Source organism: Balaenoptera ricei, chromosome 3, assembly GCF_028023285.1.
Source record: "Balaenoptera ricei isolate mBalRic1 chromosome 3, mBalRic1.hap2, whole genome shotgun sequence".
NCBI classification, from domain to species: Eukaryota; Metazoa; Chordata; class Mammalia; order Artiodactyla; family Balaenopteridae; genus Balaenoptera; species Balaenoptera ricei.
In genome coordinates this window covers 129,446,736-129,461,866 of record NC_082641.1, presented here as the reverse complement: position 1 = coordinate 129,461,866, position 15,131 = coordinate 129,446,736, and the positions used below count along the sequence as shown (strand labels likewise).

Sequence of the window (15,131 nt, the reverse complement as noted above, 5' to 3'; positions counted from 1 at the left end):
TGTTTCTGAAACACATCAAACTTGTTACTGCCTCAGGACCTTTGCACTTGCTATAACTTTTGCTGGGAATACACTTCCCTCAGCTCTTTGATGATTGACTTTTCGTCTGACAGAACTCAGCCCAAATGACATCTCCTGAGATAAATTTTCTTTGACCATTCTTGATAAAAGAATGCCTCCAGTCTTATGTTTGTAGGTCCCTTATCCTTCTTTTTCCTTTACAGCAAAAATTATGATCTGAAATTATATTAATTCATTAGTTTGCTTGTACATTTTCACAATTCCCTATTATAAGAAAAGTTCCATGTAGGCAGAGACTTTGCTTGCTTGTTCACTGATGTTTCTACAAAGCCTAGAACACCACCTGGTACACGGTAAATTCTCAAGAAGTATTTGTTGAATAAAACAGAATGAATGAATCTCCAATTTACAGATAAGGAAATGTGGCTCTGAGAGTTGGAGTAACTTTCCCAAAGTCTTACAGCGTTTCTACAGATGTCCCTGATTCTAAATCCTACTGACTTTTGCAATAGCAAGGTACTGTCTAAAGAGATTGAAGTGTCAGACAGCAGGCAGGGCGAGATGACATGCAGGTGTTGGATTCTATCGTGGACACAATCAAAACCAAAAAGGCATATTGATCACATTTTCCCCAGGGAGCCCTGAATTGCCAATGGAACAAGATAACTTGAGAAATCTATTGATCTCCCATTTTTGTTATGCTGTACAGGTGACAAGGATCAATGGAGATTTGTACTCTTCTACCCATGACCTTGAGACCTAAATTCGTATTTCCACCCAGATTCCCAAAACTTTGCAAAATACACAGCTCCGAGTGCCCACACCTTATTTAACTTAGTGTCACCGTCTGTGACAGCTCTGCTTTCCCAGCTCCTGCCAATTCAGAGAAACGTCTCGCCCTCGTCTCCTGCTCCCTGCATAGGAAGCTAGCACGCCCCACCCAGCTGTCCTCTTACTGAGCGTCTGACACACACATTGGCCCACAGCCCGCAGAGGGGCGGGGCTTCTGTCTCGGGGGCTCTTCAGAGGGGGTCTGAGGTCTGAGCAGCCCAACGTTGCTGAAGCACTAGCCCTCTCTCGGCCTCCTTCACTGAGCCTGTGCTTTCCTGCCTGCTTTCTCTTTTCTTTCTGGCTCAGCTTGGGACAGAGGATCATTCCAGAGGAGGCTCAGGTCTTGGATTTTAACGGCAGTGATGGAAAAACATGAGAATGTTTCCTGGATCTACCAACAGGAACTGGAAGATCCATTCAAGAAATACCTGAACAACACTGATGACTACCTAGCTTTGCTCTGCGGGCCTCCACGCAGCCACCTCTTCCTGCCGGTGTCTGTGGTGTATACTCTGATTTTTGTGGTGGGGGTTGTTGGCAATCTCCTGGTGTGCCTGGTGATTCTTCGGCACCAGACTATGAAGACACCCACCAATTACTACCTCTTCAGCTTGGCTGTCTCCGACCTGCTGGTCCTGCTTCTCGGGATGCCCCTGGAAGTCTACAAGATGTGGCGCAACTACCCCTTCCTTTTTGGGCCCGTGGGCTGCTACTTCAAGACAGCCCTCTTTGAGACGGTGTGCTTCGCCTCCGTCCTTAGCATCACCACGGTCAGCGTGGAGCGATACGTGGCCATCCTCCACCCGTTCCGCGCCAAGCTGGAGAGCACCCGGCGGCGGGCCCTCCGAATCCTCGGCATCGTCTGGGGCTTCTCTGTTCTCTTCTCTCTGCCCAACACCAGCATCCACGGCATCAAGCTCCGCTACTTCCCCAATGGGTCCTTCGTCCCGGGCTCTGCCACCTGTACGATCATTAAGCCCATGTGGATCTACAGTTTCATTATCCAGGTCACCTCCTTCCTCTTCTACATTCTCCCCATGACGGTCATCAGTGTCCTCTACTACCTCATGGGGCTCAAAGTGAGTATCCAAGCTGGCTGCAACCGTTATGGCAGCATCCCTTCTTTTTTCTCTTACTCAAAGTTCAGAGAAACATTTAGAACTGGAGAAGTTCAGAATTGGAAGGGAGCATAGAGAAAAATAGGATGAGCTCAGAGGGGAAACTCAGAAGTTAAAGGACTGGATTCAAATTGGACAAAGAGTAACCACAACTATAAATTGTTTCCTTTAACTCACCTTCCATTGTTCTTCCCTCTATACCTGTGCTTCTCAAACCTAGGTGTTCCCACGAATCACCTGGAAACCTCACTATGGGTACCGATGGGCAGGTCCTTCCCTCCAGGAAAATCTGATTCAGTAGGTCTAAGGCTGAGCCTCATTTTAAATAGCACAAGGTAGCTGCCCATGGAGAGACTGTTTCACACCCTGCTGTCTCTTTCCTGCCCTCACCTGCTTTGCCTGCATTGAGATTTTCCTCTGCACCAACTTGGTCTGAGTATAAAATAAACTATCCCTGCCTATTTTATACTCCAAGACAGATATAGTTTTAAAGTCAGATCCTTCCTTGTGGTTGCTTTGATCCTTTGGTTGAAATATCAGATTAAAATGCAAAAATATGGCCTGAGCGAGATCAACCTGGACTTCTTTTGAACAGGTGGAGATTGAGGGACGAGGAATTAAACAGAGTACATAAAATAGATTAGAAGACAGTGTGAATAAGAGATAGCTGGAATTAATAGAATATTATTACTTAGTTTGCAACATTTTATAATTAGAGCTTTCTCTCCTGTGCTCCTCATGGTAAACCGATTTCTTTCTTTTCTTTTCTTTTCTTTTCTTTCTTTCTCTCTCTCTCTCTCTCTCTCTCCCTTCCTTCCTTCCTTTCTTCTTTCTTTCGTTTCTTTTTCTTTTTTCCTGGATCTGAATTGTCTGAAACTGTTGTTTTGTTTTGCTTTTGATGAAGGTAGGAGTGAGTCTATATGATTCCTTTCCTGGTATATTCTGCAGCCAAATTCATAGAGATGAAATCTAACTGTGACAGTTTTATACCCATTTAATGAGGTAGGTTGTGTAGGAAATAGTCATGAGACTACTTAGACTCCCAGGTCTGAAGCTCACATATAATTTGCCTTTAGGCAAAGCCCCTCAATTCTTTCCTGGAGTTAGGTTTTACATTTATAAAATGAAAAGGTTACATCAGATCATATCTAAGGCTCCTGATAGCTCTAACAGTCTGTGATTCCTTAAAAAAAGAAAAGGAAAATCTGTGAGTGGGAGCAATGTGAATTATAAATGAAAGGAAAACAAAGCAGACATCACATTCACATCATATGTACCAAGATGGCTCTGATACCATGTATTATGTGATAATTAATATACTCCCATCTCAGTGCATCTCTGAGAAAGGTGTGTGTCAGAAACGAGTGTTCCACAGATGGTCCTTTCAAATAAATACTGTGCCTAAGCAGAGTCGCAACGTCTAAGGAGAAAGAATAGAATTTAAGTACAACAGATGACTGGACACAGGAGTAAATCTAATCAGGTAGAGTTATGCCAGTCTCCTGGAGGGCTGGCCCCTATAATTCCCAGAGACATGTGTCAACCCAGACTAGCTCACAGTCATCATGTCTTTAGAAAGCCCTGTGTATCCAACTGTGGGGGGAAAGGACTTCTGCATGATTCCAAATATCATGAGCCCTATGAGAAATATCCATCCCAAATTTATCAATACCATCTCTTCAAACAGCAAACAATTGCTTGCCTTGGGTCAATTTAGAGGAAATATTTAACTGTGAATAGGAAACACATTTCCCCCTCCAAGCAATTAATTTAAGTGTCACTTTGTTTTGCTGTCATGAATCTACAGCTACCTTGTATCAGGAGCTAAGTGACAGACAACAGCTTAGAAACCACCCTAGTTTGCTTTGTGTATGTAGTGCAACTTACAGCATCCTATTCTCAGGAAGGATGAGGTGTTACCCAGAGGACACCAGGAAAGGAACTATCTGCTTAGAATGTCACTTCTATAGTAACATTTAATTTAAAGACCTCTAGACTGGGAATCAGAAGTAGGCCTTAGTCTGTGGCATTGGTCTCAAGGCCTTTGCACCTTTTGCTCTGTTTTCACCAGAAATGTTCCTTCTGTCTACTACCGCAATAGTTGTTGCCTTTCTAACTCCCACTGATCCTTTAAATCATACTTCACTCACACTTCCTCCAGGAAGCTCTCCCTGATTCCCTAACTACCTGGTCCCTCTCTAGGTGCTCATGATTCTTAGTGATTTCCCACCATTGCATTTATCACAATTTATAATTCTATATTTGTGGGTTCCTTAACTTCTTCCTCTCCAACTAGACTGTAAGCTCAATGAATGAGTGAATGAGGCTAAATTATTTCCTTTATTGCTGGACTTCAGCTTCTCTACCTTCAAAATGGGAGACTTGGAAACATTGTCTCAAAAAGCCTTTTGGATCTAAAAGATTTTTGAAGAGATTCAGTCAATTCTGAGGAGTAGTGATTCTCATGGCAAGTCTAAAGTTATGATTGACTGTGGGCCCCACTGCCTTCAGAAGGCAGAAAACCAAGACTGATGTAATCCCAGGACCAGGGAAGAAGCAGGGGAGCAATATGTATGTTCAAAGCTGAGCAATCAGAGCTGCTTCATCGTTACAGGACACAAGTGTCCACCAAGCTGCTCTCCAGGGTTCGAACATAATGGAGTTGGGAAACAGGCAATCCCAGGGCAAGTTCCTTCCCACCTGGGAAGCTCTCACCTAGTCCTTGTATCTCCCACATGCAGCATTAAAGCTGAAGGGGATGGATTATGAATTGTAGCAGAATTCAGCCAGGACAAACAGGGTTGGACTGATTTTTTTTTTAAATAAACAGATTTTGTTCCAATTATAGAGATATTTACACAAAAGCCATGATTATATCTTGGAATCCTAAAGCTACATAAATGAATCACAATCTAAATAAATGAAAAGCTGGTGAAATGATTTTAAGCAGTATAGACAACTGATCAAGATTATATATCAATCTGAATGATAATCAACCTCACGTCTCCCCTTCACCTTTTATCTTACATAAAAATAACTAAAAGGAGTGAAGTAGGAAGGGTTCTGAACTTCCTACAGAGTGATGACAATTTTCCTCTCCTATTTTTGTAAGTTGACTTTAAAAGTGCTTAGAGGTGGGTGAGAATAATTAATGGATAAATATCTACTCTACCAAACATCTGAAGGGAAATGAAATTATTCAACAAGAAATAAAGCAGCATTTAATATTGGCTATACAAACTGTTTGGATTCTATTCTACTATGTCAACCCCTTCAAATTCTGTTGGAACAATGTACAATATGCATAAATATTCTGTTTCTGACTCTTCTTCTAGTTGGCTAGTTGAGTCACTGTAACCTAAGGAAGCTGAAATGTAAGTGATGATTAATAGACACATAATTTTTCTTTTCAGTGCAAACCATGCTGTACAAGAAGCCGGTTCATAAAAAGATTGTGTGCACCATTTGCTTGCTGTTTGATTTAAGGAAATTTTTCCCTGGGGTGGAGAAATTTCCAGTGAGAATTGTTAAACCCACTGAAGAAGTGACTAACAGATCTTAAAAATCTTTCATTGTTCTTGATTATGGACTGGGATCAAATAATGGAATAACTATCTTGTAATAAGGACAACATTTTTTAAATGGTATGAAATCATTAGAACATAATTGAAGATGAGTTAGGAAGATGTGCAGTTTGATGCATTGCTCTAACCTTCAACACCAGTGGTTTTCTTCTCAGTGTATCTGGATGCTTCTTTGTATCAGCACGAGTACAGCTTGTGGTGAATGGTACCATGAGAAGGAGAATTTCTAGAAGGGACTCAGTAATACACATGAGTGGGCCTACAGCTATAAATAAATATTTCATAAAAATGCCTTTCAAGTAAACCCAGGTCAATAATCAGAACCACAATATATGAAACTTTTTTTTTTTTTGGCCATGCTGTGCAGCTTGCAGGATCTCAGTCCCCCACCCAGGGAATGAACCCGGGCCATGGCAGTGAAAGCCCGGAATCCTAACCACTAGGCCACCAGGGAACTCCCGGAATCACAATCTATAACTTACTGTGTATCATGTGCCAGCCATTGAGTTAAAAACTATACCTGCATTATTTTGTTTTACTATTATATTAATAACATCACCTTTAGTTCCCTCCCATTTATTCCTAATAACTGCACGATATTTTCCCCTATTTCTTTCAAGTTCTAGGTGACTCCGAAGGGTCAAATCTCACAGAACTTTAATCCCTCACTTTCTGAAGACACAGGTATATGTAGAGAGCACCAATATATCCAAGAGACAGATGGCCAGTTTTGTTAATCATCCACGTGGATACTTCAGGGCAGTGCGATGCTGAAAGCAACCTGACTTCTAGGAGCTTACATGTTTGTTAGAGACAGGATATTGATTTGTTGAACTTTGGAGGCAACTATTAATGATCTTTTCTTCCAAGTTTTATTTAATTTTAAATACCTTCTCTAAAATATTCTGTAGGGACTTCCCTGGTGGCACAGTGGTGAAGAATCCACCTGCCAATGCAGGGGACACGGGTTCGAGCCCTGGTCCGGGAAGATTCCACATGCTGTGGAGCAACTAAGCCCGCGAACCATAGCCACTGAGCACGTGTGCCACAACTACTGAAGCCCACGCACCTAGAGCCCATGCTCGGCAACAAGAGAAGCTACCGCAATGAGAAGCCTGCAACAAAGAGTAGCACCCGCTCGCCACAACTAGAGAAAGCCTACATGCAACAATGAAGACCCAATGCAGCCAAAAAGAATAAAATAAATAAATAAATAAATTTATTAAAAATAAAGAAATAAATAAATTAAATATTCTGTAAACATGCCATCTAGCCCAGGAAGCTCACTGTATCTTAGAGCATTCTGTTCCACTGTTGCACATAACCACACCAATTTCTTCTCTATCTTGAATTGAAATATGTCTCCCTATAATTCAGTAAATTGATCCTAATCTACCCTGAGACTATATAAAACAGGTTGAATTTTCCTTCCACTGATGGCCTTAGTTTGTCAAGACTTTCTACATTGCTAATGAGGGAACTCCAACTCAATCTGACAAAATATGAAAGAGAGCATAGACCTGAAAAATCCAGAGAGAGAGCTGGCTCTTGGGGAAGATTAATCCAGTAAGACACACAATGTCAGCAAGGACCTAACTTTATTTCTGTTTCTTTGCTCTTCTTTCTATGGTATTGGTTTCAACCTCCAAATCTGCACAGCAGTCCACTGGTGGCTCTAAGCACATTCCGTATGGTAAGGAAAAAAACAAAAAGCTCCCTCTGGTAGTTCCAATAAAAGAGAAATGAAACTTTCATTCCTAAACGTATAAGCAAATATCTGAAATCTCACTGGCCTCAATTATCCAATCACTGTGACTGAAGGATAGCAGCTAAGTTATCTAGGGACTAAACCTGTATCTGGAGATGGGATCATTCCCACCCAAATTAATGACTATGAAATGGAGAAGGAGTAAATCCACTAGGAAAATCAGGGCACCATTGGTAAGAGAAGAGGAAAATAAATGCTGGAGAACCAATCGGCAAATATATACTATATTATCTTCTAGATATATGATGGTAGTTTATCATGAGACCTTAAAGCTTTTTTTATCTGGTTGACTATCCCCACAAATTAGAAACATATGAATTAAAGAGAAAAAATTCACAACTAGATGAATGATGTAGACCTTCAGTGGTATGTGAGTTCAGAGAAAGGAGAGGAAGGACAATGGGCTACAGTAGCCACAAAAGTCTTCCAGGAGTAGGTGGGACTTGAACTGGGCAAGAGAGATTGCATGTACAGGAAATGTTAATATTTGAAATTTTCAGATGCTACTTTAAGGATCACCATATCTTCCAACAAGGAGGAGTATATTTTAACATCTAAACTCAGAAACACATATACCCTTATGGGTAATATTTGTAAAGCAGAGTTTCCCAAATTGTGCTTCTCAAGATGGTACCAGGTGTTCCACTGAAATGGGTTGGGAAGGGTATTGTTTAGTCAAAGAAGCACTATCCCCTTTGAGGGTGGGAGATGTGGGATGTGCAAGGTAGGGGTGGAGAAAAGGTGATACATTGTCCCCCATGGAAATGTGTAATGTCTGTTAGTATTTTAAGGCTCTGAGAAGACCCAAAATAAAGACTATAAACTTCATGAAGCAGAAATAATACCTGTTTTTGTTTTCTACTGCCTACCCACCGCATGGCAGAGGGATGTCATTCTAATAGATGTCTAATTATTATTGAATAAATGAATGGATGAATGAAAAAGCCTATCTAACATTTTTTAACTTCAGAATTTCTTATTTTTCATGGAATATCTATTAATATGCTACAAAACTAGGGTTCTACAGAATGCATAGGATAAATGGTTGCCTGTAACTTGGCCACAACCATCTATCCAGTTGAGTTAGGTGACCTTGATCCAACTCCACCTCCAACTTATTGTTAAACATATTCTTACATGTTAACAAATTCTTACATTTCTTTAAGTCCAGTTTTTGTCTGCACAATGAGTGTTAGAGTCACACTTCTCAGATCTTAACGGGAGGAAAAAATGTTTCCCTTTCTTTATATCTCTGCATTTCTCTTGCAGCTGAAGAAAGACCAACCCCTTGAAGCAGATGAAGTAACTGCAAATATTCAAAGACCATCCAGAAAATCAGTCACTAAAATGCTGTGTGAGTCCTCCATTTTGTATTTTGCTTGTTTCTTAAAGCAAAGGAGTTATATTTGGTATTGATCAAGTGTTGCTGGGATCTGGATCAAAATTCTCCTGAAACGTAGTGTTATGTTCTGGTCTTCCGTGGCTTACTCAAGCATCTAGGACCTGTCTATTTTGTTCTATTTTGGTTTTTGAACCTCAGAATAACACACTAAATCGCAACCATTGTAATACACTCTGTTCGATGCTTGGTAAACCATATCCACTCTAAGAGCCTTTAAGTATCTCTTTCCCCCCCCCTAAAATGAGCAGGTAGTTCTTAGCCGATTTTGTGTTATGGGTTTCTTTAAAAATATTATGGAAACAGTGAATTCTCCACTCAGAAAGTGTACAAACGAACATACATCAAATGCTTTACAATCCATTTCAGGGGGCTCCTGAACCCCCTGATACCCAAGCTTGGACTCCATGGGATCTTTTACTTCCAGAATAAGGACATCTGGCTAAGAATACTTCTAAATAGTCATTCCTCCTATGACATTATATGATTTTATATAAATGGTACACTCTTTTATATAGATAAGATATTTTAAAACGCATCCAGGCACTGATCCACACTCTCCCAAAAGAATGTTATAAAAATATATGATCCAACTGGTCTGATGAGATACTGATCAATTAGAGAAAGGAGGTTTATAATATACTTTCCAAGTCACAACGTGAAATTTGGAAGAAACAAATCCTCCAGGCTAATATGCATATGAAACACTCACTGTAACTATGTGATGTTTATGAACCAAAAAAAAAAACAAAAACAAAAACAAAAACCTGTGAGGTCACTGTACGTCCTTTCAACTCTACTAATCACCTTCTTGAAATTTTTTAGCCCCTGTTAGCACCTGACTTTCCCTACTAAGAAATCTAGTGTCTTCAATATTTCTCCCCATTTCTCTTTGATCATAATCTCTCACAAAAGGACTTGAAGTGTACTCACATTAAAATCACAATGATAAGATATACTGTGAACTATTTGCCTCTGGGGACAGAGAGTTTAATTATTACACAAATTAAAATTTTAACTAGAGGGAATTGCAGGCAGTAGTAAGCAGATTAGGGACTTTTTCTTGGGAGGTAAATTCAGAAGAATCTTCCAGATATTCCTGAAACCACATCATGCAGGCAGACAACTTACTCTGAGTATTTCAATGCCAACAGGAAACATATGTACTATTTACTATGGAAAACATCAAATGTGCTCTTGAGTACAGAGAATTGTAAAATGAACACCAAAATACCCATCACCCAGCTTTAAAAGTTATCAGCTCATAGCTCATCTTGTTTCCTCTATATCCCTACCTCTCCTTTAGCCCCTACTAGATTATTTTGAGGTAAATCTCAAGCCTTGAAAGGAAAGGAAAGGAAAGTATTTTACAACTTCAGGAGAGAAATAAACATACACGTTTATTTTTCTGGAGAATAAATGCCCCTTAGAGAAACTGTGGTAGCACCCATCTCTGTCTTGGGAGCTTAAAATAAGAAACTGGAAGGTGCAACTTCCTGTAAATCTGTAATCATTTCAAAATAAATGTAAAAACAAACATAAAGAAAGTAGAAGGGATTCTGTGCTCTAGCAGTTTATAATATAATAGACACATCCCCATCCCAATCCAAAGATGCTTGTATTATGCTCATGGTTGTTCGACCTTTCTCTTTCCTCTGACGCCTTACAGAATTTTAAATGATTAAAATCATAGAAACTTCTAATTTTTTTCTAGAAAAACAAGATAAATTCATACTATACTTCATAGTTCGTTATTAATCTATAACTTTAAAGAACACCAAATTGCTTGAACACAATCATTTTACTTATATATCCAGTTTATGTGATTGCAAGTCTATTTGCAACATAATTTATTTTCCACAATAGAATGTTTTCAGAACTTTGAATACATTCAACATTATTCTAAATATCCTGAAGGAAACTTACATTACACAAGAAATCTTTTACAACCGTATGGAAAACTGATTCTCAATCCTATAAAATTTATTCTTATATTTACATATTCTATGTAGAGTCTCTTTAGGATCTAGTTGGCCTTTAGCAATTATAACTTAACAAAGATGGAGGGGAAATGCTAGAAGGAATGGATGAATTCAGTGTGGGCACTGTATACCTATTCTTGCTTTGACTGCCTTTTACTCTCCCCTTCATCATCCTTTTCCAGTTGTCTTGGTCTTAGTGTTTGCTATCTGTTGGGCCCCATTCCACATTGATCGGCTCTTCTTCAGCTTTGTGGAGGAGTGGACTGAATCCCTGGCTGTTGTGTTCAATCTCATCCATGTGGTATCAGGTAAAATTTAGCTCATTTGGGTGTATCACAGGTGTCCAGGTAACTGCAGTTTCTTCATCTTGCTTAGAGTAGTAGGTTCTATCTGTATATACCAATTTATCATGGGGATCTGCCATACTGGAATGAAGACACTAGATTTTTATTTTATTTAAGTATTGATCAGGTATGTTACAGGTTCAAAAGAAATACACCATATTACTATTTGAAACAGTACTTTATGAAAGACCTCAGCTCTAAGCTTGATGATTACAGCAGGAAAATGGTCAAAGGAATGATTTCTTTGGTTTTCCTTTCAATGGCCATGTGATTTAATTGGTTCTTATTTGTTAAACATCCATGTCCCTGAAATCCTGTATTGTCTTCAGCAAGTTTTAGGTCCTCATGAAAGTCAGCCAAAGGGTATTCATGGGGAATCAAGGTCTGCTTTTAAGTTACTTTAATGCTGCTTGTTAAGGACACCACAGAATATGAGAGAGAGTGGTTGAAAGGTTACTAAATCAGAGGACCTGGATTTGCATCTCAATACCACCATTTATATTCCTCTGAGTGATACGCAGAATATGGATTCCTTCTTGCCAAAGTTTCCTCAACTGTAAGGTGGCAATAATGCCTGCTCTATATACAACACAGGCTGATGGTAAGAAGCAAATAAAATAATAGCTATTAAAGAACTTTTTAAGCTGTAAAATGCTATAGCCTATCTTCCACAACCATCACAAGTTTGTAAAGTAGATATTATCATCAACATTTTATGGTTAAAAAGCAGTTCTACAAAGAAGAAATGACTTGTCCAAAGACACTCAGTTGGCAAATGGTAAAAAACAAGGTTCAAGCCTGAGTCACCTAACTTCAAATTCAGGGTTCTTTCCTCTAAAATGGAGAAAAGAATGGCCACCTGAGTCTTTCTTTCTCAGTCAGTGTAACTGTTAGTCTTAGGTTCACACCACTTCTATCCCTCTACCTCTGCTAGTCACTGGATGGTTCTATGGGCTCTTTATCAAAGACATCATTAAGGAAGAAAGATTAGATCAATTTATGCAAGTTAAGCTCCAGATGTGCACAGAACAAAAACAATAGCACTCATATGGATAATGAATACCATATATATTATCTATTTTCTACAACCATCTTTTTTGTACTGAGCAGGGCTTGTGTACAGTTTATACCTGGACATTAGGACTTTCCTCCATGTTAAACTATTTATTATTCTGGACAAAAAATCAAAAATGTTTATAGCTCTGATCTTTGTGGTTAGTCTGAGAAAATGGGAGTGTTTAAATAATATATACACTACTATATATAAAATAGATAACAAATAAGGACCTACTGTATAGCACAGGGAATTCTACTCAATACTAGAGTGGATATATGTATATGTATAACTGATTCACTTTGTTGCACACCTGAAACTAACACAACATTGTAAATCAACTATACTCTAATAAAAATTTTTAAAAAATAAAATAAAATAAATTATTCTTTAAAAAAATTGTAAAACACACAAGATCACATAAGGCTTTATCTACACTTCTCCAGAGGCATCAAGACAACCATTTTAAGATTACCAAGCTGTGCATTTACAATAACATTTTCCTGTTAAGATGTAATTTCTCCCTTCCCCACCTTGCCAACAAGATGATGTCTAAACCTCTTAAATGCTACCCCAGAAATGGCCCCAACTTGCCTTTTGACCCTCAAGTTATAGTATTTTCATTCATAAACCATGTACTGAATGCTTGTCAAACTGGTGAATTAGGGATTTCTGCACATTCTGCATTATTCTTGCACAATAATCATTCTGCCATAGCACACTGGTGCACACTAAGCCTTCTACTTGCAGCACTCTCTCCTCTCTTCCCCAGTATCTCCTACCCATTTCATGGTCTCGCTAGAGTCCAATCACCCCCATTAAATTTGTCATGACCATTAGAGTTCTTGTGTTTATGCCATTATGTGAATTTCCATAGCATGACTGTTGGTATCACATATTTTGCTCTTTTCTTAACAGATACTGTTTGGTATCATCCTTTTGTTAATTACTGAAGTTAGGCATAAATCTTGTTCTGCAATACTATTTCAAGTCCTTGGAGAACAAAGTCTAAATCTACTACCTTCCAATGTGCCTCAAAGCCATACAATGAGTTCAATCAGTATTTCTTTATTGAACAAATTAACAGTCTATAGAAATATTCTCCTCCTACACTCCTCCCTGCCCAATTCTGGCCACGGGGCATATGGCACTCTGAATGTCCTGAACTATATAAATGAGGACAACAATGAATGTGTTGAGGACAGCACCTATCACTTGTTTTGTATTCTTATTCTCAGCCCTTCTGTAGACAGTATCTCAATTTTATCCTCACAATAATCCAGGGAGGTGAGTTAAAACGATATTATCAGTCCCATTTTACAGAGAAAAAGAAATTGAAGTGCCAGTTCTGTCCAGGGTCACAGAATAAGCAAAGGCCAAGATCAGAAACTAGGTCCTCTGATTCTCAACCTTAGGCTCCCCTTGGGCCTCGAGAAAATAGAATAGGATATGGTAATAAAGGAAAAGTGTAGACCAACGAAGAAAATGGCAGTGTGCAAGACATTTGGTGGAGAAAACAAATGGAAAAATACAAATATTCAATAAGGTTGGAAATAAGGTGGGAAGAGCCATCAAGGGGAAAGGCTAGGTAGGGAAAGGACATTGGGGAATACTTCTTTTTTTTTTTTTAATTTTTATTTATTTTTGGCTGTGTTGGGTCTTAGTTTCTGTGCAAGGGCTTTCTCTAATTGCAGCAAGCGAGGGCCACTCTTCATCGCGGTGCGCGGGCCTCTCACTACCGCGGCCTCTCTTGTTGCGGACCATAGGCTCCAGACGCGCAGGCTCAGTAATTGTAGCTCACGGGCCTAGTTGCTCCGCGGCATGTGGGATCTTCCCAGACCACGGTTCGAACCCGTGTCCCCTGAATTGGCAGGCAGACTCTCAACCACTGCGCCACCAGGGAAGCCCCGGGAATACTTCTTTGAAGAGATATTTAGCATTTTAAGGAGTCTCAGCAGAGACTATGCCTTGACTGATTTACTATTCCTCCATTACTTGCAGTTTCAAATTATAGATTTAAGCAAAACTCCAATGAGTTAAAAAAACATCTCTCTTTCCTCTGATACTTAAGCATCTCTCGTTAATGCTATGGGAACATGTTCTTTAATTAAACAAGTGGGGATCAAAGGAAGTTGCCAAACATCTCAGAGAGATCCCATGCCAGCCTCAATTTTTCCAAGACTCTTTAATCTTTCTGGGTTTGATTCTAAGTACACAGGTGGTAGATCTGTTCAGAGCATTTTGTATTCCCAATTAGAGTCTTATATATATTATCACTTCCAAACGAGGCAATCAAAGGGATTCAAGACCTTTGTTAAATATTTATGCTTCTCCCTGTCATACCTCTCCCTCAATTTCTCCTTGGCATGTCTCTTAATCCCCTGCATTCCAGGTGTCTTCTTCTACCTGAGCTCAGCTGTCAACCCCATTATCTACAACCTACTCTCTCGCCGCTTCCGAGCAGCATTCCGGAATGTGATCACTCCTTCCTGCAAACAGCGGCACTCCCAGAACCACCCACAGGGGCCATCTGTGCAGCAGAACATATTCCTGACAGAATGTCACCTTGTGGAGCTGACTGAAGATGTGGGTCCCCATTTCCCCTGTCAGCTGTCCATCTGCAGCTCTCATTTCCCCACAGCCCTCTGTACTGGACAGGCACTAAGAAAGGAACTCGCAAAGAGTTGACATTCCTCTATGGCTCCACACTAGAGGGAGGGACATCCCATAATTTATGCCTTCCTATATGATATTAAGGAGGTAAAATGACCCTTAGAACTTATATATCCAATTTTAGTGTTTTTTTTAACAAATGTGAAAATTGCTACTTAAATCTAGATCTAAAACGCAGAACCTCCTGATTTTTAGTTAGCTTTCCACTATCTTAACTGCTTCATACCGCTTTATTAGTTCATGAAAAGAACATGACTAGCAAAGCATGGCACCTATACTTTGAGTCATTTCCACTATTGGGAATGGTTTGTCCTGTTATTCACACTCTGAATCAGGCTGTCTTTCTTACAACCAGTG

At 39.6% G+C, this 15,131-nt stretch overlaps 1 protein-coding gene across 1 annotated transcript; it reads left to right on the top strand.

The window, feature by feature from the left end:
- Window positions 1–1,214: 1,214 nt before the first annotated feature.
- NMUR2 (neuromedin U receptor 2) lies at window positions 1,215–14,789 on the top strand. The gene is made up of 4 exons (XM_059919571.1): window positions 1,215–1,931; window positions 8,592–8,676; window positions 10,886–11,011; window positions 14,494–14,789. Exons 1-4 carry the CDS (start codon window positions 1,215–1,217, stop codon window positions 14,787–14,789), a joined length of 1,224 nt encoding a protein of 407 aa, XP_059775554.1.
- The last annotated feature ends 342 nt before the right edge of the window (window positions 14,790–15,131 follow it).